Source organism: Rhinoderma darwinii, chromosome 1 (assembly GCF_050947455.1).
Source record: "Rhinoderma darwinii isolate aRhiDar2 chromosome 1, aRhiDar2.hap1, whole genome shotgun sequence".
Taxonomy (NCBI): Eukaryota; Metazoa; Chordata; class Amphibia; order Anura; family Rhinodermatidae; genus Rhinoderma; species Rhinoderma darwinii.
This window is the reverse complement of record NC_134687.1, coordinates 7,377,297-7,402,938: the sequence shown is the minus strand read 5'-3', so window position 1 is coordinate 7,402,938 and position 25,642 is coordinate 7,377,297. Positions and strand designations below refer to the sequence as shown.

The window sequence follows — 25,642 nt, the reverse complement described above, 5'->3', positions numbered from 1 at the left end:
TGCACAGTTCTACGGCACGGACACCTATCCATAGCGATACGGGAAGTTGTCTGCGGCCATTAGAAGCAGGTGGGTCCGTAATTGCGGACCGTATTACGGTCCGCAATTACGGAGATTCTTTTTACGGTCTTGTGCATGGGGCCTTAAAGTTGGTGTTAATAACTCGGTTGTTCATTTATATGACTAACCAATCACCTTTGTAAGGCCTTAATCCTCGACACAATTTTTTTTAAAATATATGTATATATACAATATCTTTCTATGTTTTTGAATGATGAACTATTAATTTCTTAAATGGTTGGTAACAGAAGATAAAAGCTTTATTTTGGTTAAAAGAAATTATGATCAGATGCTCAGGAAGTTAAGGATGTACATATTGTCCTTAGTTTTTCACATGTTTGTAAGTCCTTATTCACACGAACGTGTTGTACGTCTGGGTGACGGCCGTCCCATGGACCTATGTAAGTCAATGTGGCTGTTCACACGGACGTTGTTTCAACGGAACGTATAAAGGGTCTGTGAGAAAATACGACATGTCCTATTTTTTCACGCTTCACGTAGCCCTCCATAGACTCTCATCTACTGGGGATGCGTGATATCCCGCCCCGGAGCGCAGAGCACGGATGCTCCCCGGACGTGAAAAACAGCCGTTTTTTTATGTCTGAGATGCGCAACGCCTGTTGGAATCTGGCCTTAATGTGATCTTTTACAGCTGCAGGTGCCCCTACACTTACAATAGCTGTCAGCTGAACCCCTTCGGCCAACAGCTAATCCTCTCAACTGGCCCATACAAATGGGGAAAGGGGAATAAGCCGTCGCCAGACCTCTCTGGCAGTGGCTTATTTCCCGTGAGAGCAAAGGATCGGACATGTTAATAATCCAACATGCCCAAATCTTTTCTCCCATGACATCTGCCATTGGGGGAGAGTTGGGACGCCCCAATGCCAACAAGATAGTCAGCCAGTCCCACCACAATCGGTGGGTTCGGCCAACTTTCATCTAATTTGTATGGACACCCGGGGTGGAGACCGTAACGGGTGTCAAAATCTGCAACAATCTACTGGAGCATTTCTATTGTTCCACATTATATTTTAATAAACATTTCATCATTCATCATCCAATAGACATTTCCACCCTCTTAGCTAATGCTACATCTCGTCTGGCCCCCTGGTAGATGTGAGAAATTTGAACAGTGTTGTGTTCTTACCTGACAGAGAATTTTTATATGGTGCGTGGGGAAAGAGACGTGCCTCGAAGAACTGTATAATGTCTTGACATCGACTGTGCATTAGGGAAAGAAGTACTTAGACTGTGGCACTTGGAGCATTGACCTCCTATATGGGTATCTGACCAGGGAAACATCTACATGGAGACTATATACCACAATGGGGTGGGTATTACTATATCAGTTATGTGCTAATAGAAATGAGGCATTATCGGAAAGGATACGGACACAGAATGTCCTTATCCATGCCAGATATCGCCCACCAATCAACACAAATATACATAATATGACTGATGTGGCAGATATGGAGCGTTTGTGTCAATGATCTGCTACTTATTGTAGACTAATGAAGATAATCAAATGAAAATGTTAAAAAAGTTACCTCTGGAGATGGTCCTTATGGCTACACTAAAGAATTAGCAATACATTTCCTATTCGAGATAACACAATTGTTTGTAACAATTTGTTTTTTAACCTTTTTGAATTTTTTTTCAATATTTTATAATTTACATTCAATTTAATCATTCTTTCCTTAGAAGTTTTTCCAAGAATTAACATTTGCTTGATGTTACGTAAAACGCTTATTTATCTAAAGTGTCTGCTGCATGGAATGATTTGTTAATGAGTCTCTATAAATAATGATTAAATTCAACATTTGGTGAAATGATTGCTTGAATCCCTCCAGAGTTGTTGAGAGCCACAGTTAGGGCATGACCACACATGGCGGAATTCCTCCGCAACTGTCCGCATCAATGCCGCACCTAATCCGGGTTGCGGATTACGGCTGCGGATCTGCACAAAATGTGCAGAAAATTGATGCGGACTAGCTGCTGCGGACTGCGGGAAAAGTGCTTCCCTTCTCCCTATCAGTGCAGGATAGAGAGAAGGGACAGCACTTTCCCTAGTGATAGTAAAAGAAATTCATACTTACCGCCCGTTGTCTTGGTGACGCGTCCCTCCTTCGGCATCCAGCCCGACCTCCCTGGATGACGCGGCAGTCCATGTGACCGCTGCAGCCTGTGCTTGGCCTGTGATTGGCTGCAGCCGTCACTTACACTGAAACGTCATCCTGGGAGGCCGGACTGGAGACAGAAACAGGGAGTTCTCGGTAAGTACGAACTTCATTTTTTTTTACAGATACATGTATATTGGGATCGGTAGTCACTGTCCCGGGTGCAGAAACAGTTACTGCCGATCGCTTAACTCTTTCAGCACCCTGGACAGTGACTATTTACTGACGTCTCCTAGCAACGCTCCCGTCATTACGGGAGCCCCATTGACTTCCTCAGTCTGGCTGTAGACCTAGAAATACATAGGTCCAGCCAGAATGAAGAAATGTCAAGTTAAAAAAGCAAGACGCATCCGCAGCACACATAACATGTGCATGACAGCTGCGGACTTCATTGCGGAACTTTGAATCTCCATTGAAGTCAATGGAGAAATTCCGCCATGAGTCCGCCACTGCTCCGCAACAGACAGAGCATGCTGCGGACACCAAATTCCGCTCCGCAGCCTATGCTCCGCAGCGGAATTGTACGCATCGTGTAAACGAACACTGCTAAATTAAAGTGAAAGTCAATGGAGAAACGGCTCCGCTGCGGAATAACGCTGCGGAGTGTCCGCAGCGGAATTTAAGTGAAATTCCGCCATGTGTGAACCCGCCCTTAGTGAGAGACCCCCCAGGTTTATAATACATATTTATTTCGAAGTTGAAGTGAGATCTCACACCGGTTTGTTAAGAGGCGTAGTGGGTGGAGCTTGTCTCATTGCTGCATTTCTATTGGCTGTGGATATTGACCCAAGGTTGCACAGGTGGCATTCTGATACAATTTGTTGCTGCTTTGTAAGATTGTTTGTTACTTATTAGTTGATAGACTAATATGTTTAATGGGGATACTCATAAGATAATCTAAACTCTCGAAACCTTGATTTTGATCGATGAGGGGCATATTCACACGCTGCAGATTTGCTGCAGATTTCTTGCAGAAATTTCGCCGACTGAAAAATCCATCCCATACATGTGAATAGGGTAGTTTCTGTAGCAGGTGCCTGGATTTCTGCAAACCCCATAAAGATGAATGGGAGAGTCGCAGAAATTGCTACAACATATCTTCTGTGTGTGAACATGCCCTTAAAGTATCCAAATCAATGCGATAACTGTGTCTTCATCTACCAAATGTACTAAATGGAGAACTATATACAGCTTGATGACCCGACCATAGGATAGGGCATTCTGGAGAAACCCCTTTGATTTGGTCCTCCTGAATTAAGTCACAGCCCTAATTAATGGAAATAATGAAATTTATATCATCATTAATAGAAATAACAAAATTTATTATATTATTTTAAATTTGACCCAAAATGACAAAGTGGCCCGTGACGCTCAAATTAAAGGAGTGAGGGGAAAAAAAATGACTCAGTTGTTTTTAGTGTTTGAAGTATCTAAGCCCTAGGAACTAGTTCTATACACACAACAGGCAATTTTTCTTATATAGGAGGAGTTGTTTTTTTTTTTTAAATAGTCAAGGCATTACTTAGTTGCATCTTCACCCTCCTTTATATAAGTTACATGTCCATTAGTGGAAGTTTTTTTCATTATAAGGGATGAAGGTAGAAGAACTAGTGTAAGGTTTAACAAGGGTTTCTTAAATAAAAAAAAAAAGTTGTTTCGAAATTTGTCGTTCATCCCAGACCTCCTCAGTCCTACAAAACACATAACATGTTTTGCCTGTATTCCTATGTTCATACTCTCCATCTTTTTAAGTATTAATAAATGTGCTATTCAAGCTAATTTAATAAGTACAGTGTATTGGTTCAAAATATTTATTGTATTTCCCAGGCAAAGAAAAAAAAAATGTAAAAAAGAGAGAAAAATCTACAAATTCTAAGACAAATAATAAAAAAAAAAATAGTCATAAAATAAATAACAAATACAAAAATAACAATAAACTTGATTCGTATTTTGTTCTTAAACCCCTTTTATAATGACAATATCAATATCTGATTATTTTGAAAGTGGCCCATGCAGAAGCTTCATTTTTTATTGTTTAGATGTATAGATATGAACATGTGTGATCGGGGCTTTTTGACGTGAATTGGGTTCAATATAAGGTTTAAAGGGGTCTCCTGTATTTAAATCTATATCACTGCCCTCAGAGCAGGTAGTCATTGTAGCGATTTTTTATGAAATCCTAGGTGTTTTTGGAAGAATATGCTAGCCATATATAGTGTGTCGATATAATGTCGTTTATAAGGTTTAATATGCTCTTATACTATGTGTTTTTTGGCTAAACCTATCACAAGGGATCTAACCCCATGGAATGAGAAGATTTTTTCTTTTTTATAAAGGACCAAAAATGTTACTATATTTGCACTCTCCATTCTTTAGATACTTTGTTCATCAGTGTGAATTTGTAATATACAATAGACAGAGATTTATGTTATAAATGTGTCGTTTCGGGGCTATATGCCGATATGCCAGATATACCGTCAGTCCTAGGGAAAGCCAAACATATCATGATAGGGTGCGCCAAATGTTACACTCAGCTCTGCTGCATTTCTTTTTGATATAATGTGTCCGTTTGGTTCATTACTACAAGTGTCTATCCAGGTCTCTATCTAATGAAGTTTTTAAAGACTTTTTGCCACACCACTAAGAAGAGAACCGAAGGATTTGTTAAGATAAAAGTAAAGTGTAAGCAACAAGTGTATTTCAGTAGGTTTAGTTATTCACGAGTCCGATGGGTGTCCTGTAACTTTAGTTGGAGACATTTTATTGCGATTTTATGTGAATTATTTGTACATTTTCTTTTCATCAGCAAAAAAAAATCTTCTCTTCCAATTTCTATATGATTTCAGGTGTATTTTTGGAAATTTTAGAAAAAAAAATCTACTTTTGTTATTTTCTTAGTTGTGATAGATTAATATATTATGTGATTTTTACTGACATTCATTAAAAGTTCAATATTTCTTATTTGTATTTTTTTATATTTAACATCATCCATTTGAAAATTGGCACAGTCCTAATGGAGTGTATTAGTGTAGAGTGCCACTTCTCCAGCCGGGGGTTTTCACCTAAAATTATCCATAAAGCTTTTTTTTAATTTTTTTATTTTTTTACAAACTTTGGGTAAACTCAAACATCACTTTGCTTCCCTTTATTTGAACAGAATAACACTTCTCTACAGCATAACTTTGGAAATATGCAATGTATGCTCTCTCACTGTGTATAAATGATTTCCCTATGGAAGTAAAGAAATAAGGGCAAACTTTGAACTTTTTTTTAAATACAATGTGGAGGAAGGTATTATAATAGGCAAAATGTTACACTCAATTGAAATGAAACTAAAGGGGTATATATGTATATATATGTATATATATGTATATATATATATATATATATATATATACACACACACAAACGCAGATGAGCAGCACTCAATATCCAAAATCCACCATGTAAATGGGTGCAAGCGGGTAATCCTGATCCACGGATTATAAATATATATTTATATATATATATATATATATATATATATATATATATATATAAGAAATCCCACAGCACACCGAAGTAATCAAAAGAGTGGTTTATTCAGCCAACACAGCCGCAACGTTTCTGTCCTACTATGGGACCTTTTTTCCAGCCTTGAAAAAGGTCCCATAGTAGGACATATGTATATGTATATATATATATATATATATATATATATATATATATGTATGTATAAATATATGTATATATATATATATATATATATATATATATATATATATAATGTGTATATATATATATATGAATATGCATGTATATATATGTGTATATATATGTATGAATATACATATGTATATATATATATATATATGTATATATATGAATTTATATATGTATATATATACATATATATGTGTGTGTGTGTGTATATATATATATATATATATATATGTATTTTATTTTTTTTGTTTAATTTTTTCCCAAATACATTAGAAATACTTTCTTAATCCTCATTTCTAGTGAATATTTTAATAAAGTATTTAAAGACCATTAAGAGGACTGTACAATGATTGGAATTTTTTTGGTATATTCTTTTTATATTCTTATATTGCTGCAGCGCTCATACAAACTGGTTTTGATTTTGTTTTAAAAAAAAATGCTTATACAAAAACATCACTTTAACAAGTCCGCATGTAAAATAATGCATATATGTGCTTCTCTAATATTACAGTAGATTATGCCATGGGCTCGGGCGATACTAATATTTTTAGGCTGTTTTTGAATATGTCATACCTGTAAAAGGAAAGATAGAGCAAGACGAGGCTGCAAATAGGATCTAAAATGAGAAACTTTTTTAGGGGGAGGGTGGAGTTTACTTATACTATTTTTGTATCTAAAATATTATAAAAATGACTAAACTAGACTACAGTTTTAAAAAATCCCATCGATACGTTAAAGTTCACACATAAAACACTTCTAAATAAAGTAAATGTAAAGAAAAATTAAAAAAATACAAGTAGTATATATGCTATAGAAAAGGGAGGTCTGTATATATATATATATATACTCGTGCATTCCTCTTTTATTTCTTTATTTTTTGTTTGTTTACTCTCTGCTTTAGTTTCCACTTTAATTGATCAAATATCAATGTTTTGGTGAAATAGCCTTTTTTTTCTTCAATTGCTGTGGGAGTCAGACAAGCGTATCCAATTAACAGACTTATTCATTAAGATCCTGTTTATTTAATTGAAATCTTTTGTATATTTCAAACCCCTGGAGATTGAGTTTCTCTAAAGTAGTAAAGAGTCAAAAGATGTGAACTCAGAAGGAATTTCTTGCTATTTTTTACAATTCACAAAAAAAAGTTTACACTTTGGAAATGGATTCAGGACTAGCGTTGTGTAGAATTTAAAGATATAAATGGAAGGTAAAAATCAAGTCTATGTTTCAATCATCAATCAATGTTTCCAGGAGCCGAGCGTCACTATCAATATTAACATTTTTGTTGAATTATTTTTGGAGGACACATATTTATTTCATCCTTCCTCCCCCAAAATGCAGTTTTGTAGTCGTACATAAGTGAATTTATTTACCTATATTAATACAATCTGTACCAAGGCGCTCAATTATAATTTGCAGATAGCACCACGTTTTATATATATATATATATATATATATATATATATATATATGTATATATATATAAATATATATCTATATACATATATATGTGTGTGTGTATATATATATATATATCTATATACATATATATGTATATAGATATATATATATATATACATAAAAAAATAAATATAAATATATATATGTATATATTAATGTTCTGTAAAACACACTTTTCAAAGAACATATGTATCACAATATGTGATATTGCCAATAAAACAAAAACATAACACCAGCCGGAGTAATTTTTTTAATTTTTATTAAATAAATAAAGATTGATTATAGTTTGGTGTATTCGTGTCATAATTTACAACAAAAAAAAGTCACATCCAAACACTAAGCAAACAACAATAAACATTTTTTTTTACACTTCATAAATGATCAGTTTACCATGATATATATATTTTTTTATTATACCTATAAATTAAATCTTCATGCCACATGATTCTCGGTGAATAGAATATAGAAGACATTTCGTATTGCACCTAATATTTTAACTTATATAATTTTATATCATGTTTTTGACATTTTTGGAAAAATAACTTAACATTGCATTTGCCACTTCTCCTAATATAGAAGGAAACCTTGAGATATGATGTTTTCCTAAACCCCCCCCCCCTTAGATTTATGTATATTCTAGTGCCTGCACTAAATAGATCCTTTGTTTACCAATCCATAGCAGGCAATTGACAAGCAGGAAATTACGTTGTGGTAAGCACTCAATTTAAAAAAAGCTTCCTACCTACCTCCTTTCTCAACAGGAGCATTTATGTAGCTGTGATCCCAAGGTATTTCCTTAGCTTATCTGGAAATGCAGAGTAGGAGGGAGAGGTGGAGAGTTAAACATATAGACAGTCTTAGCTAATCTCAATTTACCTCCGCCCTATTCCCTCCCTCTGTCTCCTTTGCCCGTCCCTTCATACCCTCCTTCCTCCCCTACAAAAATATATATATATTTTTTTTAAAGTAGTATTGATGTTTTTTACCAACGCCATCCTATTTCAAAGTTCAACCTGTCAGATGAAATGGAAGAGAAGACTTGGGTTGTGGACAAGACAAGCATTTGGGATCAGTGACTGCACATCAGTCTCTGGAACTCTACCTCCCTTCCTTGCATATTGGGCTTTACAGAAACCAGAAGTTTTGAAAGACTGAAGGATATTTTGGACCGTCAAACTTTGAACTCTTTAAAAAAAAAAAAAAAAAACAAGAAAAAAACCTTGCAACGCCTTCCCTCGTTCATTCACAATTCTTCATACTTGGCTGGGCAGAGGAAAAAAAAAAAAAAGAAAGGAAGAAAGAAAAGAAAGTAGGAGTAAAGTCATCACAATCCTAGAAATTACTGTCTTTAAGTTGACTCAGCGACACTCTTTACTGTACATGATCGGTGCATCTTACTCTCCTAATCTCCTACTGTCTGAAAATTCAGATTTGGAAACAACTTGACGTGTGTGCCTCTTAAGAAAGACCTACGTTGCCGAGGGGATCCTGCATTTGTGTACGGTGGCAACCATGCCGAAACCTTATGTGGAATACTTGTACAGAGCCTCTGATGCCCTACATGCATTTGACTGCTGACTTCTGCTGTCTGTGTGAATTGTTGCTTGTTTGTTTTGGTTTTTCCTCCATTCCGAAAGTGGTGTTAGAAGGAGGGGGCCAGCCTAGGGGTTAGGGGGGGCTTCGCCTGATGTTTGATCAGGCTACTAGTATGGGCGATGGAGTGTCCGAGGAGAAACGAAGCCCTCTGTGTGGCAAGTCAGCCTCGTCGAGTACAGAGCGACTCAGAGACAAGGGAACCAGAGCTGATGTAGAGTGTTCCTTACGAGGCCACAGCATTAAGGACATTCCTGTGACCTCTACCTCCAGCCCCGGATCGTCCAAAGAGGAAGGTCAGGACAATCAGTCTGCCGGAGAAGCTGATTACTGTCGACGGATCCTGGTCAGAGGTAAGGATTTAACAAGGGAAGGGGGGGGGGGGACACGGAGGGAATGGTATGGAAGAGAATGAATGGAGGCAACTGAGAGATGGGTGAGCATAAGAAAACATCCTTATCCTTCCAACTGTTCGAACGGGGCCTCTGTTATACTATTTAACGCACCAATCGTATAAGTTAACGAGACACTAAAATGATGTTAGAGCAGAGGATAGCTTCATAGCTGCAGGTGCATGGCTTCCTGTCATGTAAAAGTTACGTGATTATGATAACGATCACAATGTCTCACAGTTCCTCTGGTGTCCGCACTGTGGTGATCTCGCTTTCTAGCCCTAAAACAAACTATTAATTGAGAGCTATCTCCGGCATAGCACAAAGCCCGTTATTGTCCCCATCTGGCATTCAATTCTTTCCTACGTCAAGCACAACATCTATACGTAGGATGGCAGACGATCCTATGGAAATCAATGAAATATGTATAAAGTGGCTTTAACGAGGCCAGATTACACTTCTCTCCAAACGAGGACGGGTGAAAACCTCTGTATGCATTGCTTAAGGGTAACGTCAATGCATGTGCTATATTTACCGTGCATGGGTAAGCGTGTGAGAGCCACAGTATGTAGCATTAGCCTGGAATAATATGTTGCAGCTCAGGATATATTTAGACACAGAATCCCTAAGTCCCTTAACGTGGTCATCATCACCAGAATTTTTGAAGAAAAATGCCTCATATACTGCGATGTTTCGGCATATTTTTTTTTTCCTAAGTAGCTTGTCACAACTTTATTGTTCAACAATGTACAAAAACAAGCATGACGAGGCCTTGTGCAAGAGGACTCGTCCACCCTCATCGTCTGTGGCATGTAAACACTATAGCGAACTGGTCAGTCCAAGTTCTACTCCTGCAGAGTTTCAGGGGCAATAAACGCAGCACTTTGCTTTCAAATCGATAGCACTTATTCACACCAAAAAGGCAGCTTAAAAACAAGAACACAACGCCAATGTTCTGTGAGCTTTGGATGGAGGAGTTCTCCACGGCAGAGCAGTGTAATGTGTGTCATGTAGAAAAGGACGTATCTGTGGTGTCCTGATTATGTAAGGAGCGCTTGACGTTGTCCTAGTAGATGATACTGACTCATTTATCTGCTGAGTATGATGTAGGAGGAGAGCCTGGATATAGAACACGTCTTACATTTTGTATTTAGTGGTTATCTTTACTGTTGGGTATTTTTATGTTGTGGTTGGGGTGGGGGTGGGGCTTTTTATATTATCTTTTCTTATTTTGGCCTTTACGGTAGGGAAATAATGCGGTTAAATGGGACATGACATTGGAACGTAAAATGATCTTTCTATATAAAGTTTGAGCATGTCTTGAATAGGTGGCACAGACTTCGCTGGGTGAATTTTTTGGTGTAATTCAGTATCTTTAGCTCAGCTGCATTATAAAGCTGGTGACTGATATAAAGGAAGTATTTTTTATTTTATTCTACTTGGTTGTATTGTGGAGTACAATGTTATTTCATGGCACTGGTGTTCTGTTACAGTGTATACAGGCAGATGTAAGTAGATAAGTTATACATACAAGTCCATGTAGGTGTGTGTAAACATACTTTGTTACGTAACTTACTATGCTCAGATAACTAGAGCGCACATTATATTTACACACACATGCACACTTCTTATTTATGTCATCAGGTTAATTACAACTCATGGCAGCTATATGAATAGTCAATATTATGGTGCTATAAATTTACACATGTACATGTACACACATACTGTGATACACATATAAATCCTGTATCTATAAACACTATATCTTTCCGAGATGTAGAAGTTGAGGTTCAGTCAGCACAGTCTGTGCCTGATAATAATTATATTTCTCTGTCATTACTTGGAGGTTTGGGGTGGAGATATCATACTATTATTTTTATGTAGAGTACAGTACATTTAGATTTACATGTGTAATGTTAAGTAAATCGTCGATATACCGTGCACAAGCAGATTGGCTCAGAAACCTTGGGAATCTCGTAATTTTAGGGACAATTGCTTCTAAAACATTGAGAGTTCTCCTGTAGCCGTGAGGGTTATGCTAACTCTTAACTGTAAGGAAAAATAGGGTAGAGATGGACTGGTAATTTTGCTAAATTACAGGATGTTGTCATCTTGTTATATTATGGATGTATAGATATTGTATCTGAAAGTGAAACTGTGGTTCTAAACCTGGTAATACAATGTTGTGTGAGCATACTCTTACCCTTACGTGTTTTAAATTCACAACATCCTTATGCTGCAGTATCACAGAACAGGATCATAAACTTGTTACTTTAATTATACTTAAAAAAAATAATTAGTCGAAGACTTTTTTTTCCAAAATAAACCCATGGTGGATCAATTTGTCTTGTATACCATGGCGTACCTCTGCTTTGACTATGGCTTCAGTCTATCACTCTCGTATACCTTGAGGGCTGAAGAGGTCAACTAGAGTTCAAAAACAGGCGGCCATAATGTCGTTGCCCGGTGGTAAACGATAACGTCGAAGTTGTACCCTGTAAAGTTATATTTAAAGCCTGTTTTGGTTCAAAATTTAATTTAAACGATCCTTAAAAAGGTCAAATAAATAATAAAAAAAAAAATAAAAAAAAAATATTATCCATAGATAAAAATCCTGGATTTAGCAGAAGGTTTGAAATGATTTACACGGTGTGAAAAAAAAAAGAAAAAAGAAAAAAAAAAGGATTTTACCACGTGGCCCGCAGTATGGAGTATGTTCCTAACTAGTTGTTTCAGCTTTATAATTAGACACAGTCCTTAATTAAGTGTAAACAAGTTAACAACTGAATGTAGTGCATATTAGGAGTGATGCTGCTCTATAGACTCAGTAATAGCCCCTTGTTGCTGAGCATGGTGGTACCATATTACCATGTTAGGTCTGTATTCTGGGCTAAAGCAATGATTATTTTTAGATTCCTTATAGTTTACTTTTTATTGGGGTCACAATTTATTATTATGATGTTGACACATTGGTGGTGAAGTGTAGATTTTATTATAAGCTCATGTATACTGTATACATAAATATATCCTACAGAGGGTGCATCTATTTAAATGTTCATATTGATATGTACAATTTATACTTAACGATTTATTTTTATTTTTTTATATTTATATTTTTAGGTAAATTTTTAAGTAAAAACTTTTTGTAATGAAAATGTATCTATTTTTTTTAGAAAATGAAACATTCTATATATATATATATTTAAAAAAAACCTTCTTTAAGCCATTGCGGTTTTAATTAAAAGAATCATTAGTGACAGCCACCATTTTGCTGCTCACCGCTTTACTGCACAACAAAATGGTGGACCCATATGACCGAGGGCTTTTTTTTTTCCACTCAATACATTGCTCTGAACGATATATTCAAGTGCGTTTATTTTTCACATTGACTGGCTCCCAAAGAAAATTTTCCTTAAATATATATTTTGTTAACTGCTTAAAAATAATTACAAAAAATACATTGAAGTTATGTAAATACATTTTTTATGTGTTGCAATTCAAATTATATATATATAATTCTTTTTTTTATTATTATTATTTTTTTATGATAAAACCAGTGTGAACTAATCAGAATTTTTTTAAATGATATATTAAAAATAATTAATTAATAATGAAAAGTTATTTGACGTTAGATTTTTATAATATTATATATTGGTCGTACACAAAGTTTGGAAATAACGTAATCTGTTATTTTCATTCTGTTATCAATGTTATAAAGAAAACTTTGAACAATATTTGTAGATGTGCCAATGGTTGAGTTGAGAATTGTTAGTCCTCTTGGCCTCACTACTATAAGTGTTAAGTTTTATAATCTAAATTTATTTTGCATATTACGTCCTAATCAAACAAAACATTTTACATTTATAAAAAATAAAAATCTAAATGTCAGACTTAACTGCTTAAAAATTATTACTAAAATATTTGTGATTATTTACATTGGTTTTGAAACATTTATGCTTAAGATAATTAACTAGAATTTTTTTTTAAAATCTGGTTTCTATTTTATAAAATAATTACAAATGATACTTTTTTATTCTCGTTATAAAATGTATCATCAGGAATAAAACGAATTGACCACACGTTATATAGGTTCCAGTCCTTTACTACATATTTCATATATGGATAGTGAGTCAGTATGCAGGATTTATTATGTATGGGAGGTTGAATTCCTCATAGTGTAATATTTTATAATAAAACCAGATGAAATTATTTTCTGTATATAATTTGCTTGAGTATGGGCCCCCAATGGTTCTACATTTAGGACATTTATCATTGACATACTTATCAAATGAGACTATATATCAGAAATAAATTGCATATAGCTCGCCCATTACCACCACCTTTCAAATTAAGATGTTATATAATATGAATTGTGAATAATGTATATTCCAGAATTTATTTTTTTTGTTTACCCTAATAATTTATCCCTAGCCAATCAGGGAGTAGGCAATACAAATACTAAATATGCTGAGATAAGCAAGAACATATTTTACAGCTGGAGATGACGTTTAATGCGTCAGTCATTTCAGAACAATATAACACACCCAAAGCAGGCAATTAACAGAGGCTGCCCGCATTGGTTGACATAGATTCGCCATCAGGGGGTCTAAAATATCTTGCTGTAAGAAAGCATTTTCTTTGTCGTAGTTCTATGTGCCTAGACAGTAAGATCCATCATCCTCACATGAATCCACATGGTACCTTTAAATTGTCAATATGCAGATTTCCTAAAGTGACATTGGGAAATAAATTCTGTTCTTAACATTGTTGAGTAGTAATCAGTAATGAACAAAATATCCACAAAAAGCTTAATGCAGCTTTTCACAGCACGGGCAACACTTTTCAAAAAAAGAGAAAGAAATAAGAATCATCGAGTTGGTTTTGAAAAATGTTAAGAGCAAAAATTAAGGATATAGAAATAAACGGCAGATAGTTTAGCAAATATAATGTTCCTTCCTAGGCTTTCCTTCACTCAGGTAAAAGGTTCAGGTCTCTGACCTAATCCGTGTGTCTAAATAACCTGACCAAGGCAAAGTGGTTTTTTGGAACGCAGAACCCAAGGCACAGGCCCCGCTTGCCCCTACCCCTAGCTTTGCCCCTGAGAAAGGAAAAGGCAGCTTCATATTGATCAGGATTGAATTTTATAGAATATTTTTTATCAAAGATTGTCACGCCTATAAGAGATGACATTGTAAATTTGAGTTATCACTTGTTTATTAATGTAGGATTTAAGGTTTGATTTAAGGGAATTCTGGTTTTAATCTTGTTCCCAAAGTTATAGCCTTATAGGGGCCATTATTGAGTGGAGTCTCCTCAACGCTGTCCTTAGTATGACATATATTGGAGCTTCCCCGGGACTGTGTTGGAAAGGTAGCGATAACCCCTCAGCCCATTTATGGCTTAGATAAATGGTGGCCACTTTTCAGTCTTCTTCTTGCCATGTCCCATGAGACCCAAAATACATTTAAAAAAAACTCCAGAGTGGACTTCATTTATAGTGCACCAACTTAATGGTCAGGATTTTATTTATTTGTGGAAATAATGTATAAAATTCTCAAGGGGGCCCTTGTGAGCTGCTTCTGAAATAGAGTTCCCTATAACCAACATGAACTTGTGTGGTTAGGGACGTCGCATGTTAATTTATGTAAAGTAGAGACTGACCATCGTTCCCCGGGTCCACTTCTAGATGAAGTATAACACTAGGTCTTGACCTCCCCCACCAATGGCACCTTCACTCCTCACATAATGAATTCTATTACAACCAGAAGAAGTTAGGAGTAGATAGGAGTATTACGGGAAGGTTTCACTTGTATCCGTTGCCATTCACATCCTTTGTATGGGAGGGGATAGAAGCATTTGTTTTTGTTGAGTTCACAATCTTATATTTTAAAAAAAAGTCGAAATATCGCTTGTAAATGAACTTCAGGGTACAATGGAAACAATCAGTAAAGCAGGTGACAATCATGTTTATCTAAGACATTGTCATTTGTGTCAAGTTTTTAGCTCTTGAAAACCAATGACTTATTTTGGTCTTTAAATTGTTTGATTGGTTCCTTGAAGGCCATAACATATGTGATAATATGCAGTCATTGAAATAAATGACTATGCTGGACGTTGGTGGCACTGCTATGCTGACTCTTCAGAGGGCTTCATCATCTCGTTCTTCCTGCATTGATTTATGGTTGTTATGGTCGTCCAGTTTCCTTGCAAAAAAAAGTACTAGCAGGTTTACCGGCAGTCTAGGAAATATCGGGCCTGGCAGCCGGGGTGCCAGTGGGCTGGTGGGCCTCTCCACCTTCAGTATTACCTTTGTTCCTGCTCTCCAGGTTAGAGTAGGAACTCACTTGAATGAAGTCTCCATAAAGGGTCAAGGAACATTATTAATTTTTTGTACTTTTTTAATGTGTGGTCCATTTTTTTTTCGGGAAATTTGGTATTGAATGGAAATTGTTCATGTCATAGAAGCAGGGAATGATGTGAATAAATGTCATCTTCAGTATTTACACAACCAATGTTGAGATATTAGAAATGATCATGAAATTTAACATGACTCAATAATGAATAACACATTATTCCCGATAAGGGCACAGTCCGTGTTTTGCCGGTATATGTTTTTGTTAAAAATGGGAGAAGATCTTCTCAGAAGGAAAGATTTTTTTCCTCCTTTTCTCTGGTGGCATTCACACTTGTTTTTTTGCCAAGTAATATACGGATGTAACACAGACTGAACATATTACATGTAAATGCTCCAACGTTATTACTATACAAGATTTAGTGTTTAATCCAAAAAAGTCACCAATATGTCGAGCCGGTAGAATGAATGACAAAGCCGACCTTTATAGGCCATTGTGTGTTCACCTTCCGGGTGTTGTCACGAATAATTTATGCTGCAGATATTTTTGTCCTTACCCCATTTGGACAGATCTTATACAGTTTGGTTGGCCACATTTGACTTTAATTCTGCCTCCCAATCCTTGACTGGATGATCCTCGTTGTTTCATTTGGCAGATTTATCATCTTTGTCTCCAGGCAATAAATAAATTATTAGGAGAACCATTTCCACTGCTGAGTTTCCCCTCTAGACACACTGATGCCCCTTCTAGAAACCCTCAATCGGATGCCAGGTTTGTACACCGAATATTTCCATATACTTTAGTTGCTCATGTATACACAATTAGCTTGAAAGGTTCTATTGGTGGATTTCCCAAGAAGGTTTATATTTAAGACAATGATATATTTGGTCAAAGCAGGGGGTACCATGCATCAGAAGGTGTGGGAACTTTGCCTCACCCTTGCTTGACTAAAGGAGACAGAATTTTGATAGATATCCAGTCAATTTGTGCAGTTTCCTATCTCCAGTTTGGTGAATTGGCGCCATTTTACCGGCAAGCAAAAAGGCTAGAAGCAGTTCTGGTCAAACTATTGCAAAAATATAAAAGAACAAAATGACCCAAGAAAAAAAAAAAAGAAAAATGCACACGTACCCCATATCATTATGTGGGCAGTGTGTGAGGGCTAATTATGTGTAGGTATGACGGCCTGTAAATAGTAAGGCCCCATCCTCACGACTGTAATGTTTATCCAAAATACACAGATACATTAATTTCTATGGCCCATGGACACCTGCCCGTATATTTACAGGTAAGTGTCTGGGCCGTAGAAATGACCTACAAACAATAGGACATATCCTATTTTTTTAATTCGTGGACAATGCTCCTATACTTTATAATGGGAGCACGGCCCGCAAATGCGGGTGACAGTCTGCAGCCATCACAGGCCGTGCACATAGTCACACAATGAAGCTGAACCGACACTAGTCCATCTAGTTCAACCTATTCTCCTGCATTGTTGATCAAGAGGAAGGCAAAAGAAACTATTTTCTTTATCTAAGGGGAAACATTTCTTCTGGACTTCAGAAATCAAAATAGTTCTGTGAATCAATGAGCCAGCAATCTAGTACATGTAGCTCGTAATATTATTAACCATGACAACTCCCTTTGGCGGAGAGTACTACAATCTCACTGCCCTTACAGTAAAGAATTCCCTTCTTAGTTGGTGTAGAAACCTTCTTTCCTTTAGTCATAGTTTTTAGATCCCCCCTCAGACATCTTTTACAATCTAACCCTAATTTTGATAATCTTTCAGGGTACTGCAGCCCACACATTCTACATATTACTCTGAACCATCTGAAGCGTTACTGTGTCTTTCCTGTCCGCTGGTCCCCACAACTGTACACAATATTTTATATGCTGTCTGACTAGTGATTTGTATAGAGGTAGAACTATGTTTAAAACATCCCATGATTTTATTTGCCTTGGCAGCAGCTGCCTGACACTAGTTGCTACAGTTGAGTTTACTGTCTACTAATATTCCTAAGTCCCTTTCCATGTCAGTTTTACCAAGTTTTTTCCCATTTAGTGTGTAACAGTGACATGTATTTTCCCTTCCCAAGTGCATAACCTTACATTTATCAGCGTCAAACCTTATTCGCCATAAATATATCAGAAAAAATAGGTTCCACTACTTCACGATACATATATTCACCATAGGTTGGGATCGTTTCAAGGTCAAAGCAAACCAGTGAGTGCAATTACCTCCAATGAATGGCACCCCCAGAAGTGCTGACCGAGGATCCTGAAAATCACATCCAAGCCCCAATAGCGTAAAACAAATAAGAATCCTACTTGTAAAGAGGAGAAGCCATTTTTGCTCATTAGCATATGTAGCATGCTATTCCCAAGACCTCCAATTGCCACTTCAGAAGATGTTCGTTGTTCATGATTGTACCTACTAGCACAGCCTTGATTGTCCATTTTACAAATACTATAATCTACGGTTGCCAGTCCGGGGGAACAGGTAGCCATTAAGAGACACAGCTGTAATAATAGATTTTAAAACTCTATGGAAAAGTATATTTTTAAGCTATGATGTTTTGCTTTCTTCTCTTATTTTCGGAGCACAAAGTAAAAAAAAAACCATTAAGATGAAGCTGAAGGAAACGGTCTCGGTAGCCGGGAGAGGAGCATTTCACCGCGCTTGTCATATGTATTTATGAGGCATCTGACAGCTGCCAGTGTTAAATTATGGGTTACTTTCCTTGTTCTCCCTGAATTGGATCAACAAAGCATTCCTGATACATAATATTGTGCCATTTTTATAGAGAAGCTGAACAACCATCTGCGAGTGCGGAATCAGCGGGAATTGTGGGCTTCAGGCGGATGAGCAAAACAATATTCAAAATGAATATGAAAGTGCAGCAAAAATGCTCTGCTAGATATGTATTCTTCACGCTGTACTTCTATGTTACACTGATTTTTAATATTTTGGAGCCATTTTGCCCATTCACCCATATTTAACTGTAATATGTTCGGAATAAGAGATAATAGTGGGTATTATATGAGCAGATTATTTTGCAGTCATTTTTTGGTGTGCCCCATAAATCGCCTTTCGTACACCTGAAGGAACATATGTGTTGGAAACCAAAAACACCAATGTAGTCCCTATTGGATCTCCTTTGTTGTGGTCGATTTCCAGCTATTGATGTTTCAGCCAGTTTATCATGATTTTATAGGGGCACTTTCTAAGCTGAACTCCGTTCTTGACTATTGCCAGGGCCCACCCTACGTTGGATGGTGCGGTACTTTCTGTTGGCACTCCTCTTCTTTATATGGTGTTTTGTCATACAGTGTACAAATAATCATTCCAAGCAGTGCCCGAGGCCTCATGCACACAACCGTAGCCATGTGCACGGTCGTGATTTTCGGGTCGGCCAGCCGCGGAGTGTCACCCGCAAGCCGGCCGAAAATCGCAGGCCGCGCACATGCCCGCGTCCATTATTTCCTATGAGCCTGGACCGCAGAACACGGCTGTAATAAGACATGCCTATTCTTTCTGCGGTCCGGGCTCCAGGGCCATGCACGGACCGTGGAAACCACGGTCATGTGCATGGACCCATAGAAATGAATGGGGCCGCAATTCTCCCGTGGATTTTCGTGGGAATTGAGGCCAATACTGTGCCATATGTTGACCAAATAACAATACTATACCAAACACTGCAAAAATAATGTACTGTACAGGTCAATGTAAATACCATCAAGCAATGCTCAAATAATAGCGACATCAACTAACAGTTCTACGTGTAGCTTAATGACAGTGTTATACCATTGATAATAACATTTATGGTGGTCACACATGCCCCCGAGTCTCTCCCTCCACCAGGGGTATATGATGTGCCCTGTGTGATCACCCTAGTCACACGCTCTTGACTATCGCAACCTTCTTCACTCCGTTCATTTCTAATCTAAAATAATACAAAAAAGTTATTGCATCTTAGAAACCAAAAACAGTGGAATTATTATATCTTGGGTGTGTTTTATAGACTGAAAACTATATGTATCACTTCTGCTCTCGTCTCTTGTTGCTTCTGTATTTTTTTATTATTTATAAAACACTCTCAGACTTTCTTTACCATCGTAATTCATCTGGAGAGGAATGAGTCCATTTTATTCCTATAGATGTCAATATAGAATAGAACATATTTAGATTCCAATGACTGTTATAGGGAGCGTACGGGTCTGAGGTTCTTCTATTTGCTAGCGTGAAATCTGATTTTATTCACAATTTTCTGAATGCTCATCCTTACTCCCCACCATAACTCTATAGACGTGCTAAAGATGGTATAAAATTATCTATATAATTGTATATAAACCTTGTATTAGTTGAAGGGGTTTTCCAAGAAAGGATATTTAAGACATGTCAATCGGCAGTAGGAAATCCAGCGGGTCTTGAGAATTCCAGGGTAGTTGCTTTGTTGGAGATGGTTGTGAACCTTTCAGTACAAAAATTACTTAGATATCTAATCAAATAAATAAAATACAAAATGTTTCCCTGGTAAACTAGAACATGCCAAATACAGTCTGGTCTGGTTATTAAATGGGTTTTCCCATCAGGACAGCTAGTGTCGAAATGTCCTATTGGGACATATGGACATCATAGAGGGGGCTTTGCTTGGGACCCCATTCTAAGGGAAATAGTATATTGTTTCTTTGACCAGGTACTATGACTAAGAACGCAGTTGGCGTTTGAAACGCGTAAGCGTACTGGTCCTTTGTCTTTATGTGTTGGGTGGATTTTTAATGTTTATACGATACAGTCCTGAGATTTCTTCATGAAGTGCTGGATCATACCTTTTTTTTTGTTTACCCCATTCTATGTGCCAGAACAGAGTCGCTCTGGCAAACCTGGCATGTCCATGCATTACATAGATGATGATTTATTTGAATGGCTGTCATGTAATACCACATTTTCTCTGCAGTGGCCGCTACAGGAGAAATAGGTGGCTGCAGCTTCCACCAGCTGATCGCCGGAGTGAGAGAAGTTGAACCTGCGGTGATCAACCAGCTTCTCCAGGCACCATAGCTCAGTTGCAACTGCTTCCTCGGCGCCCCTCACTGTTATGCCCCTGACTACCTCCAAATGATGGACAAAGTAATAAGGGATAGTAGCAGACTTTATTTGCACATATTTTTGCTTCATTGCAAATTAATTCTATATATATTTCTATGACCGTCTGAATGTTCACAATTATGTAACACATCTATTGTACTGTGGTCATCGGCACATGCAGAATGAGTCCCAGTTCATCAAATTGTTTCAGTCCTAAAAAACAGTCATCAAGATGATAGAGGGCGCTGTTGCATGTTATATATTGAGCTCATCTCTGTACTACAGATGGTTTGTATATACGACATGTATCTTACTCAGTGTTGCACCATCCATGAGGCAAAATGAGTATTTCTCCTAGGGAAGCCTCATTCCCCGGCACTCTAGTGTCGGCAAGGGACATTTCACCTCTTGCCTCAGGTTGTAAAAATGTTAGAATCACCCCTGTATCTGCTCGTGGATCAAAACTGGAGGAAAAGGAGCCGTGTCCCACACAATAGTTGAAGTCCATTTTCTAAATTAGCTAAAGATAGTATAGAAACCTCAGTTTGCTGACACCGGACATGGGATCACAGATTTGCTCCAACATTATCACAATATTAATGAACTTGTCCTGGAAATGGAGAAACCCAACATTTTTTCAGTTTTAATTTTTGGTGACTGACAAAAATTTCTCAAGCTTCTTGCTCAGTATCGGGGATATAGCAAGAGATCAGGGCAACAGTGACTGGCATTGTCATTATATTGGATGTGGTGCACTTGACTTCTCTCTTGTTCAGATGCCAAAACCGGCATCTGAACAGGAAAGAGGTACAATGGAAAACGGTATACCTCTCAACACGGTGGGATCTGATTTGGTAAAAAATAAAAGCAAAAGAAGCCCTAAAAACATAATCACTAATGCAGGGGTCAGCAAGCTGTGGCACCTGTGCCACAGCCGGCACGTGGGGCATGGTTTGCTGGCACACTTCCTTCTCCTGGTGTCCAGTGCCGTTGTGTACTTGGTGGCACTAAACACAGGGAGAGAGAGCGGCGCTTCATTATACGCTTGGCGTCGCTGATCACCGGGAGAGAGCAGTGCTGAATTATGTTCTTGAGGATTTTGATCACCAGGTGGGAGAGCGGCGCTTCATTGTATTTGTTGCTGCTGAACACTTGGCAAGCACACAATGCAGCGCTGCTCTCTCCTGGTGATCAGCGTCGCAAGGAGGGAATTCAGTAACCGCTCTGTAAAAGAAAAAGTTAGAAAAAGCTGGCAGCTCCCTCCTATGTGCACCCCCCAAGCTGGTGTTCAGTAGCTGAGGTCTCTCCTATGTGCTCCCCTCAAATTTGGTGTTCAGTAGCTGCGGTCTCTCCTATGTGCTCCCCTCAAATCTGGTGCTCAGTAGCTGTGGTCTTTCCTATGTGCTCCCCTCAAATCTGGTGTTTAGTAGCAGCGATCTCTCCTATGTGCACCTCCAGCTGGTGTTCAGTAGCTGCAGTCTCTCCTATGTGCACCTCCCAAGCTGGTATTTAGTAGCTTCGTATGCACCACAGATGGATCATCTTTGCAAAGAAAGTCAGGGACAAGGGTTACACTGAAATGTAAGTTTAATTAACTGATTAATTGTTTTACGTCACATACGTGGTAACAGTTTGTCTTATATGACGTTCTCGTTTTCATGGCACACTGAGTACTTCATCATTGATTTCTTTTTTTATTGGCACACCATACAAAAACGGTTGCCTGCCCCTGCTCTAGTGTTATAAATTGGTCATAGACATTAGAACTTTGTCAGTAGATCTTCTAGTCTATTGTCTATGGGGCTACAAGACAGGTTGTTTTTTTTTTTTTTGCCTGATCCTATTTTTTCTGGCACAAATAAGAAAATCCGTCATTAGATCCAACATCAAGGAGAAATATTAATGACATTTTTATACCTCTCTTTTTCTGGCTTGAGATACGATGGTTTTGCTGGGGCCACATGATAACTTGTGTCCAGCGATTCACTGTAGTTTTATAGACATTTTCTTTTTTTTTGTTGTGCAACTTTTTTCATCCCACATATTGTTTTCTTAAGCTGACCATAGGCATAACCATTTCACCACGATTGTATGGGCTTTCTGTATCCTTTATATCGAAGCATGGATGATAAAGGTTCCCATACAAATGAAAGTCGTCCAAACCCACAGATTTCAGCAGGTCCAGTGGACTGTCTAATGTGCATGGGGGTCTCCCGACTCTCCTCTGACAGCAGATTTTGGGGGCAAGAAGGATCAGGCATGTTGCAATTCAACATGCTTCATCCATTGTTCCCGCAGGAGTTAAGCCGCTGCCAGACATCACGTATACCCGACTCTCCATTGAAATAAACATGCAAGCTTGGATGCATCTGCATGTGTATGGGGGAGTGGGGAAGAATAGTGTTTGGGAATAACCCTTTAAGTGTATGGGTAAGAGTTCTTTGAACTGTTAATTATAATACAATAATACAACCCATACAGTGTCTTCATACCACATACTACTACCATAGAGTACTCAAAAAATACCACCAGACAGCGCCCGCTACAGTATCTACACAATAATTAAATTAAACCACAGTTGACATTTTTCCTGATTGTAGTCATTCTATTTCTCCTCCATGCAGACGACCATCATGAAAACTTCTGCCAGCTATGACTTTAGGCTCCAGGTTGTCATTGGGCATCTTTGTCCTTTGGCATCACATCTCTTCACCCCTTATCTCTGACACCATATCGCCACCACTTCTCCACCCCCGGATAACATTTGTCCCCCTTAGATGGCTTTAATTGTCCTCTTTTTAAATATTCCATTTAATCAAATATATGATTATTTTTCCAGAGAGTAACAACCACCAATGGCCAATATTAGATGGTAGAAAGCCTAGAACTGATGCCAGGATGCCAGAATAGCATTCAGACAACTTTCTTTGCTTACGTTGTCCATGGATGAGAAATAAATATACAGCACGCTATGTACACATATTTAATTCTGGGAGCTCTGTAGTAGGACAAACAGCAGAACCGATAGTCACCGTCACCACTTCTCATGATTTCTGAATTAGGGGAACTTAGACTGACCATACGAAATGTCTGTATGGACCACCCAAGTGTCAAATACTGAATGCACACATAGGTCATATCATCAATAAGATCTATTATGTTCTTTGTGAGATCCTAAAAAGTGCGAAATCTCTGCAGCCCCAAATAAGCTTGTCCTCTAGTGGGCCCCGTTTCTCTTATTCGGCCCGCCGGAAGATCCTTGGTGAACCATCTCAACCGAATTGCTAAAGAATTTATATGACAAAGTACTGATTTAAATAGATCCATTTGCCCTATCGCAATACTTCCATATGGAGATATACAAAGATTTATTTTTCTCTTCGATCTATATGGAATACAACAGAAAGGAAATCGTGACATGTTCCATCAGAGAAGCATTGCTTTTTGGGGAGAAGACCCCCATACCATAAGAAGGTGCCAATGTGGCGGCATGCAGAACGCCTATTGCTCCATAGCAGAAACTATAGGTACTCGGAGTGCTGCCATAACTGTCCGTGGACAAGGCTCTGCAATTCTCGTACCACCTAAGTCCGAAGGGGTGCTACACCCAATACAGCACCATGGTCCCTTCAGTGTTGTGAATGGTGGGATCCCAACACAAAGACCCCCACCAGAACTACTATATTTTCAATACCATGCTAAAACAAAGCTAACGGTGCCCCCACCCGCTCATGCGTCTTATTAGATTCCTTGCATCATTTAGGTCTGTGGATATCTTCTCCGTGTCTCGGGCCGTGTCATTCACAGTCATTGATATAAATAGATTTTGCCTGTGACCCAAAATGACTCCAGAATGAGAAGCGGGATGTGATATTGTAAATCTGCTAGGTAGGAGAGAAGGGAGATTCACATAAAGCATGAGAGCTCAGCATACAGTATATACGTCTCCTACTCTGGTTATACGGGGAGACTGCGCTGGATTCTTATGATGTACGTACAAGACAAAGTCATCCATGTTTTGCCTGCTTGGACACCAAATAATCCTTAATGAAGCTTCCAACGCTCAAGTTTTAACGCATTGGTCATTCGCCAATTCTAAAATAAGCATTTATTAGATGTAATATTGAGGAACATTAATAAGTGGAGAATGTATGAGGCAGGAGACAGAGGCTTCCTCGCTTTCTTCCTGCACACAATAAGGCAAGGGATACAAGGTGACTTTAGTCCCGCGACACGCAAATCGCAAGGTCACGTTGCAATATCGCAAGTAATTCTTGTGAATGCGGTTGCATTACTACGCGCAACCTGATGCGAGTGCGACACAAGAGATTTTTGTCCGCAAGTGACTTTGTCATCATAGACTTCAATGCAAGTCACGTGCGACTCATTTGTAACACGAGGTAAACCGTAAATCGCATACGTGTCGAAACTGGATCGTACCTTACAATATTTGCGCAACTTCAATGCGATAGCAAGTAGCAGACATATTGCACACAATTTTTATTTTGCGCATCTTCTATGTGTCTTGATATCGCACAACCAAAGTCACCGTGTAGCCGAAGCCTAAGACCAGAAACACACATGCAGTTTTTTAAGCCAAACACAGAGGTGGATCCAAAAATGTTTCCATGAACTCCTCTGTTGGCTCCAAAACTGCATCAAAACTGCATGTGTGAATCCAGCCAAAGGCCGCTTTCAGACGGGTGTGCTTTTTTTGCACCCATATTACGGACGCAACACCTGGACCTTCCGCGGTTCAACTGGAGTAAGAGCCCCATAGTCTTCTATTCTGCTCTAACTCCGGTTCCAAAA

The 25,642-nt window shown here is 38.0% G+C and overlaps 1 protein-coding gene across 1 annotated transcript in view; it reads left to right on the top strand.

Annotated features, from left to right (window-relative positions):
* Positions 1-8,396: 8,396 nt before the first annotated feature.
* Positions 8,397-25,642, top strand: part of VAX2 (ventral anterior homeobox 2) — a 58,491-nt gene continuing 41,245 nt past the window's right edge. Inside the window, exon 1 of the mRNA XM_075855578.1 lies at positions 8,397-9,346. Coding sequence (XP_075711693.1) covers positions 9,088-9,346 — 259 coding nt within the window. The 5' untranslated portion in view covers positions 8,397-9,087. The remainder of the gene's footprint in view (positions 9,347-25,642) is intronic.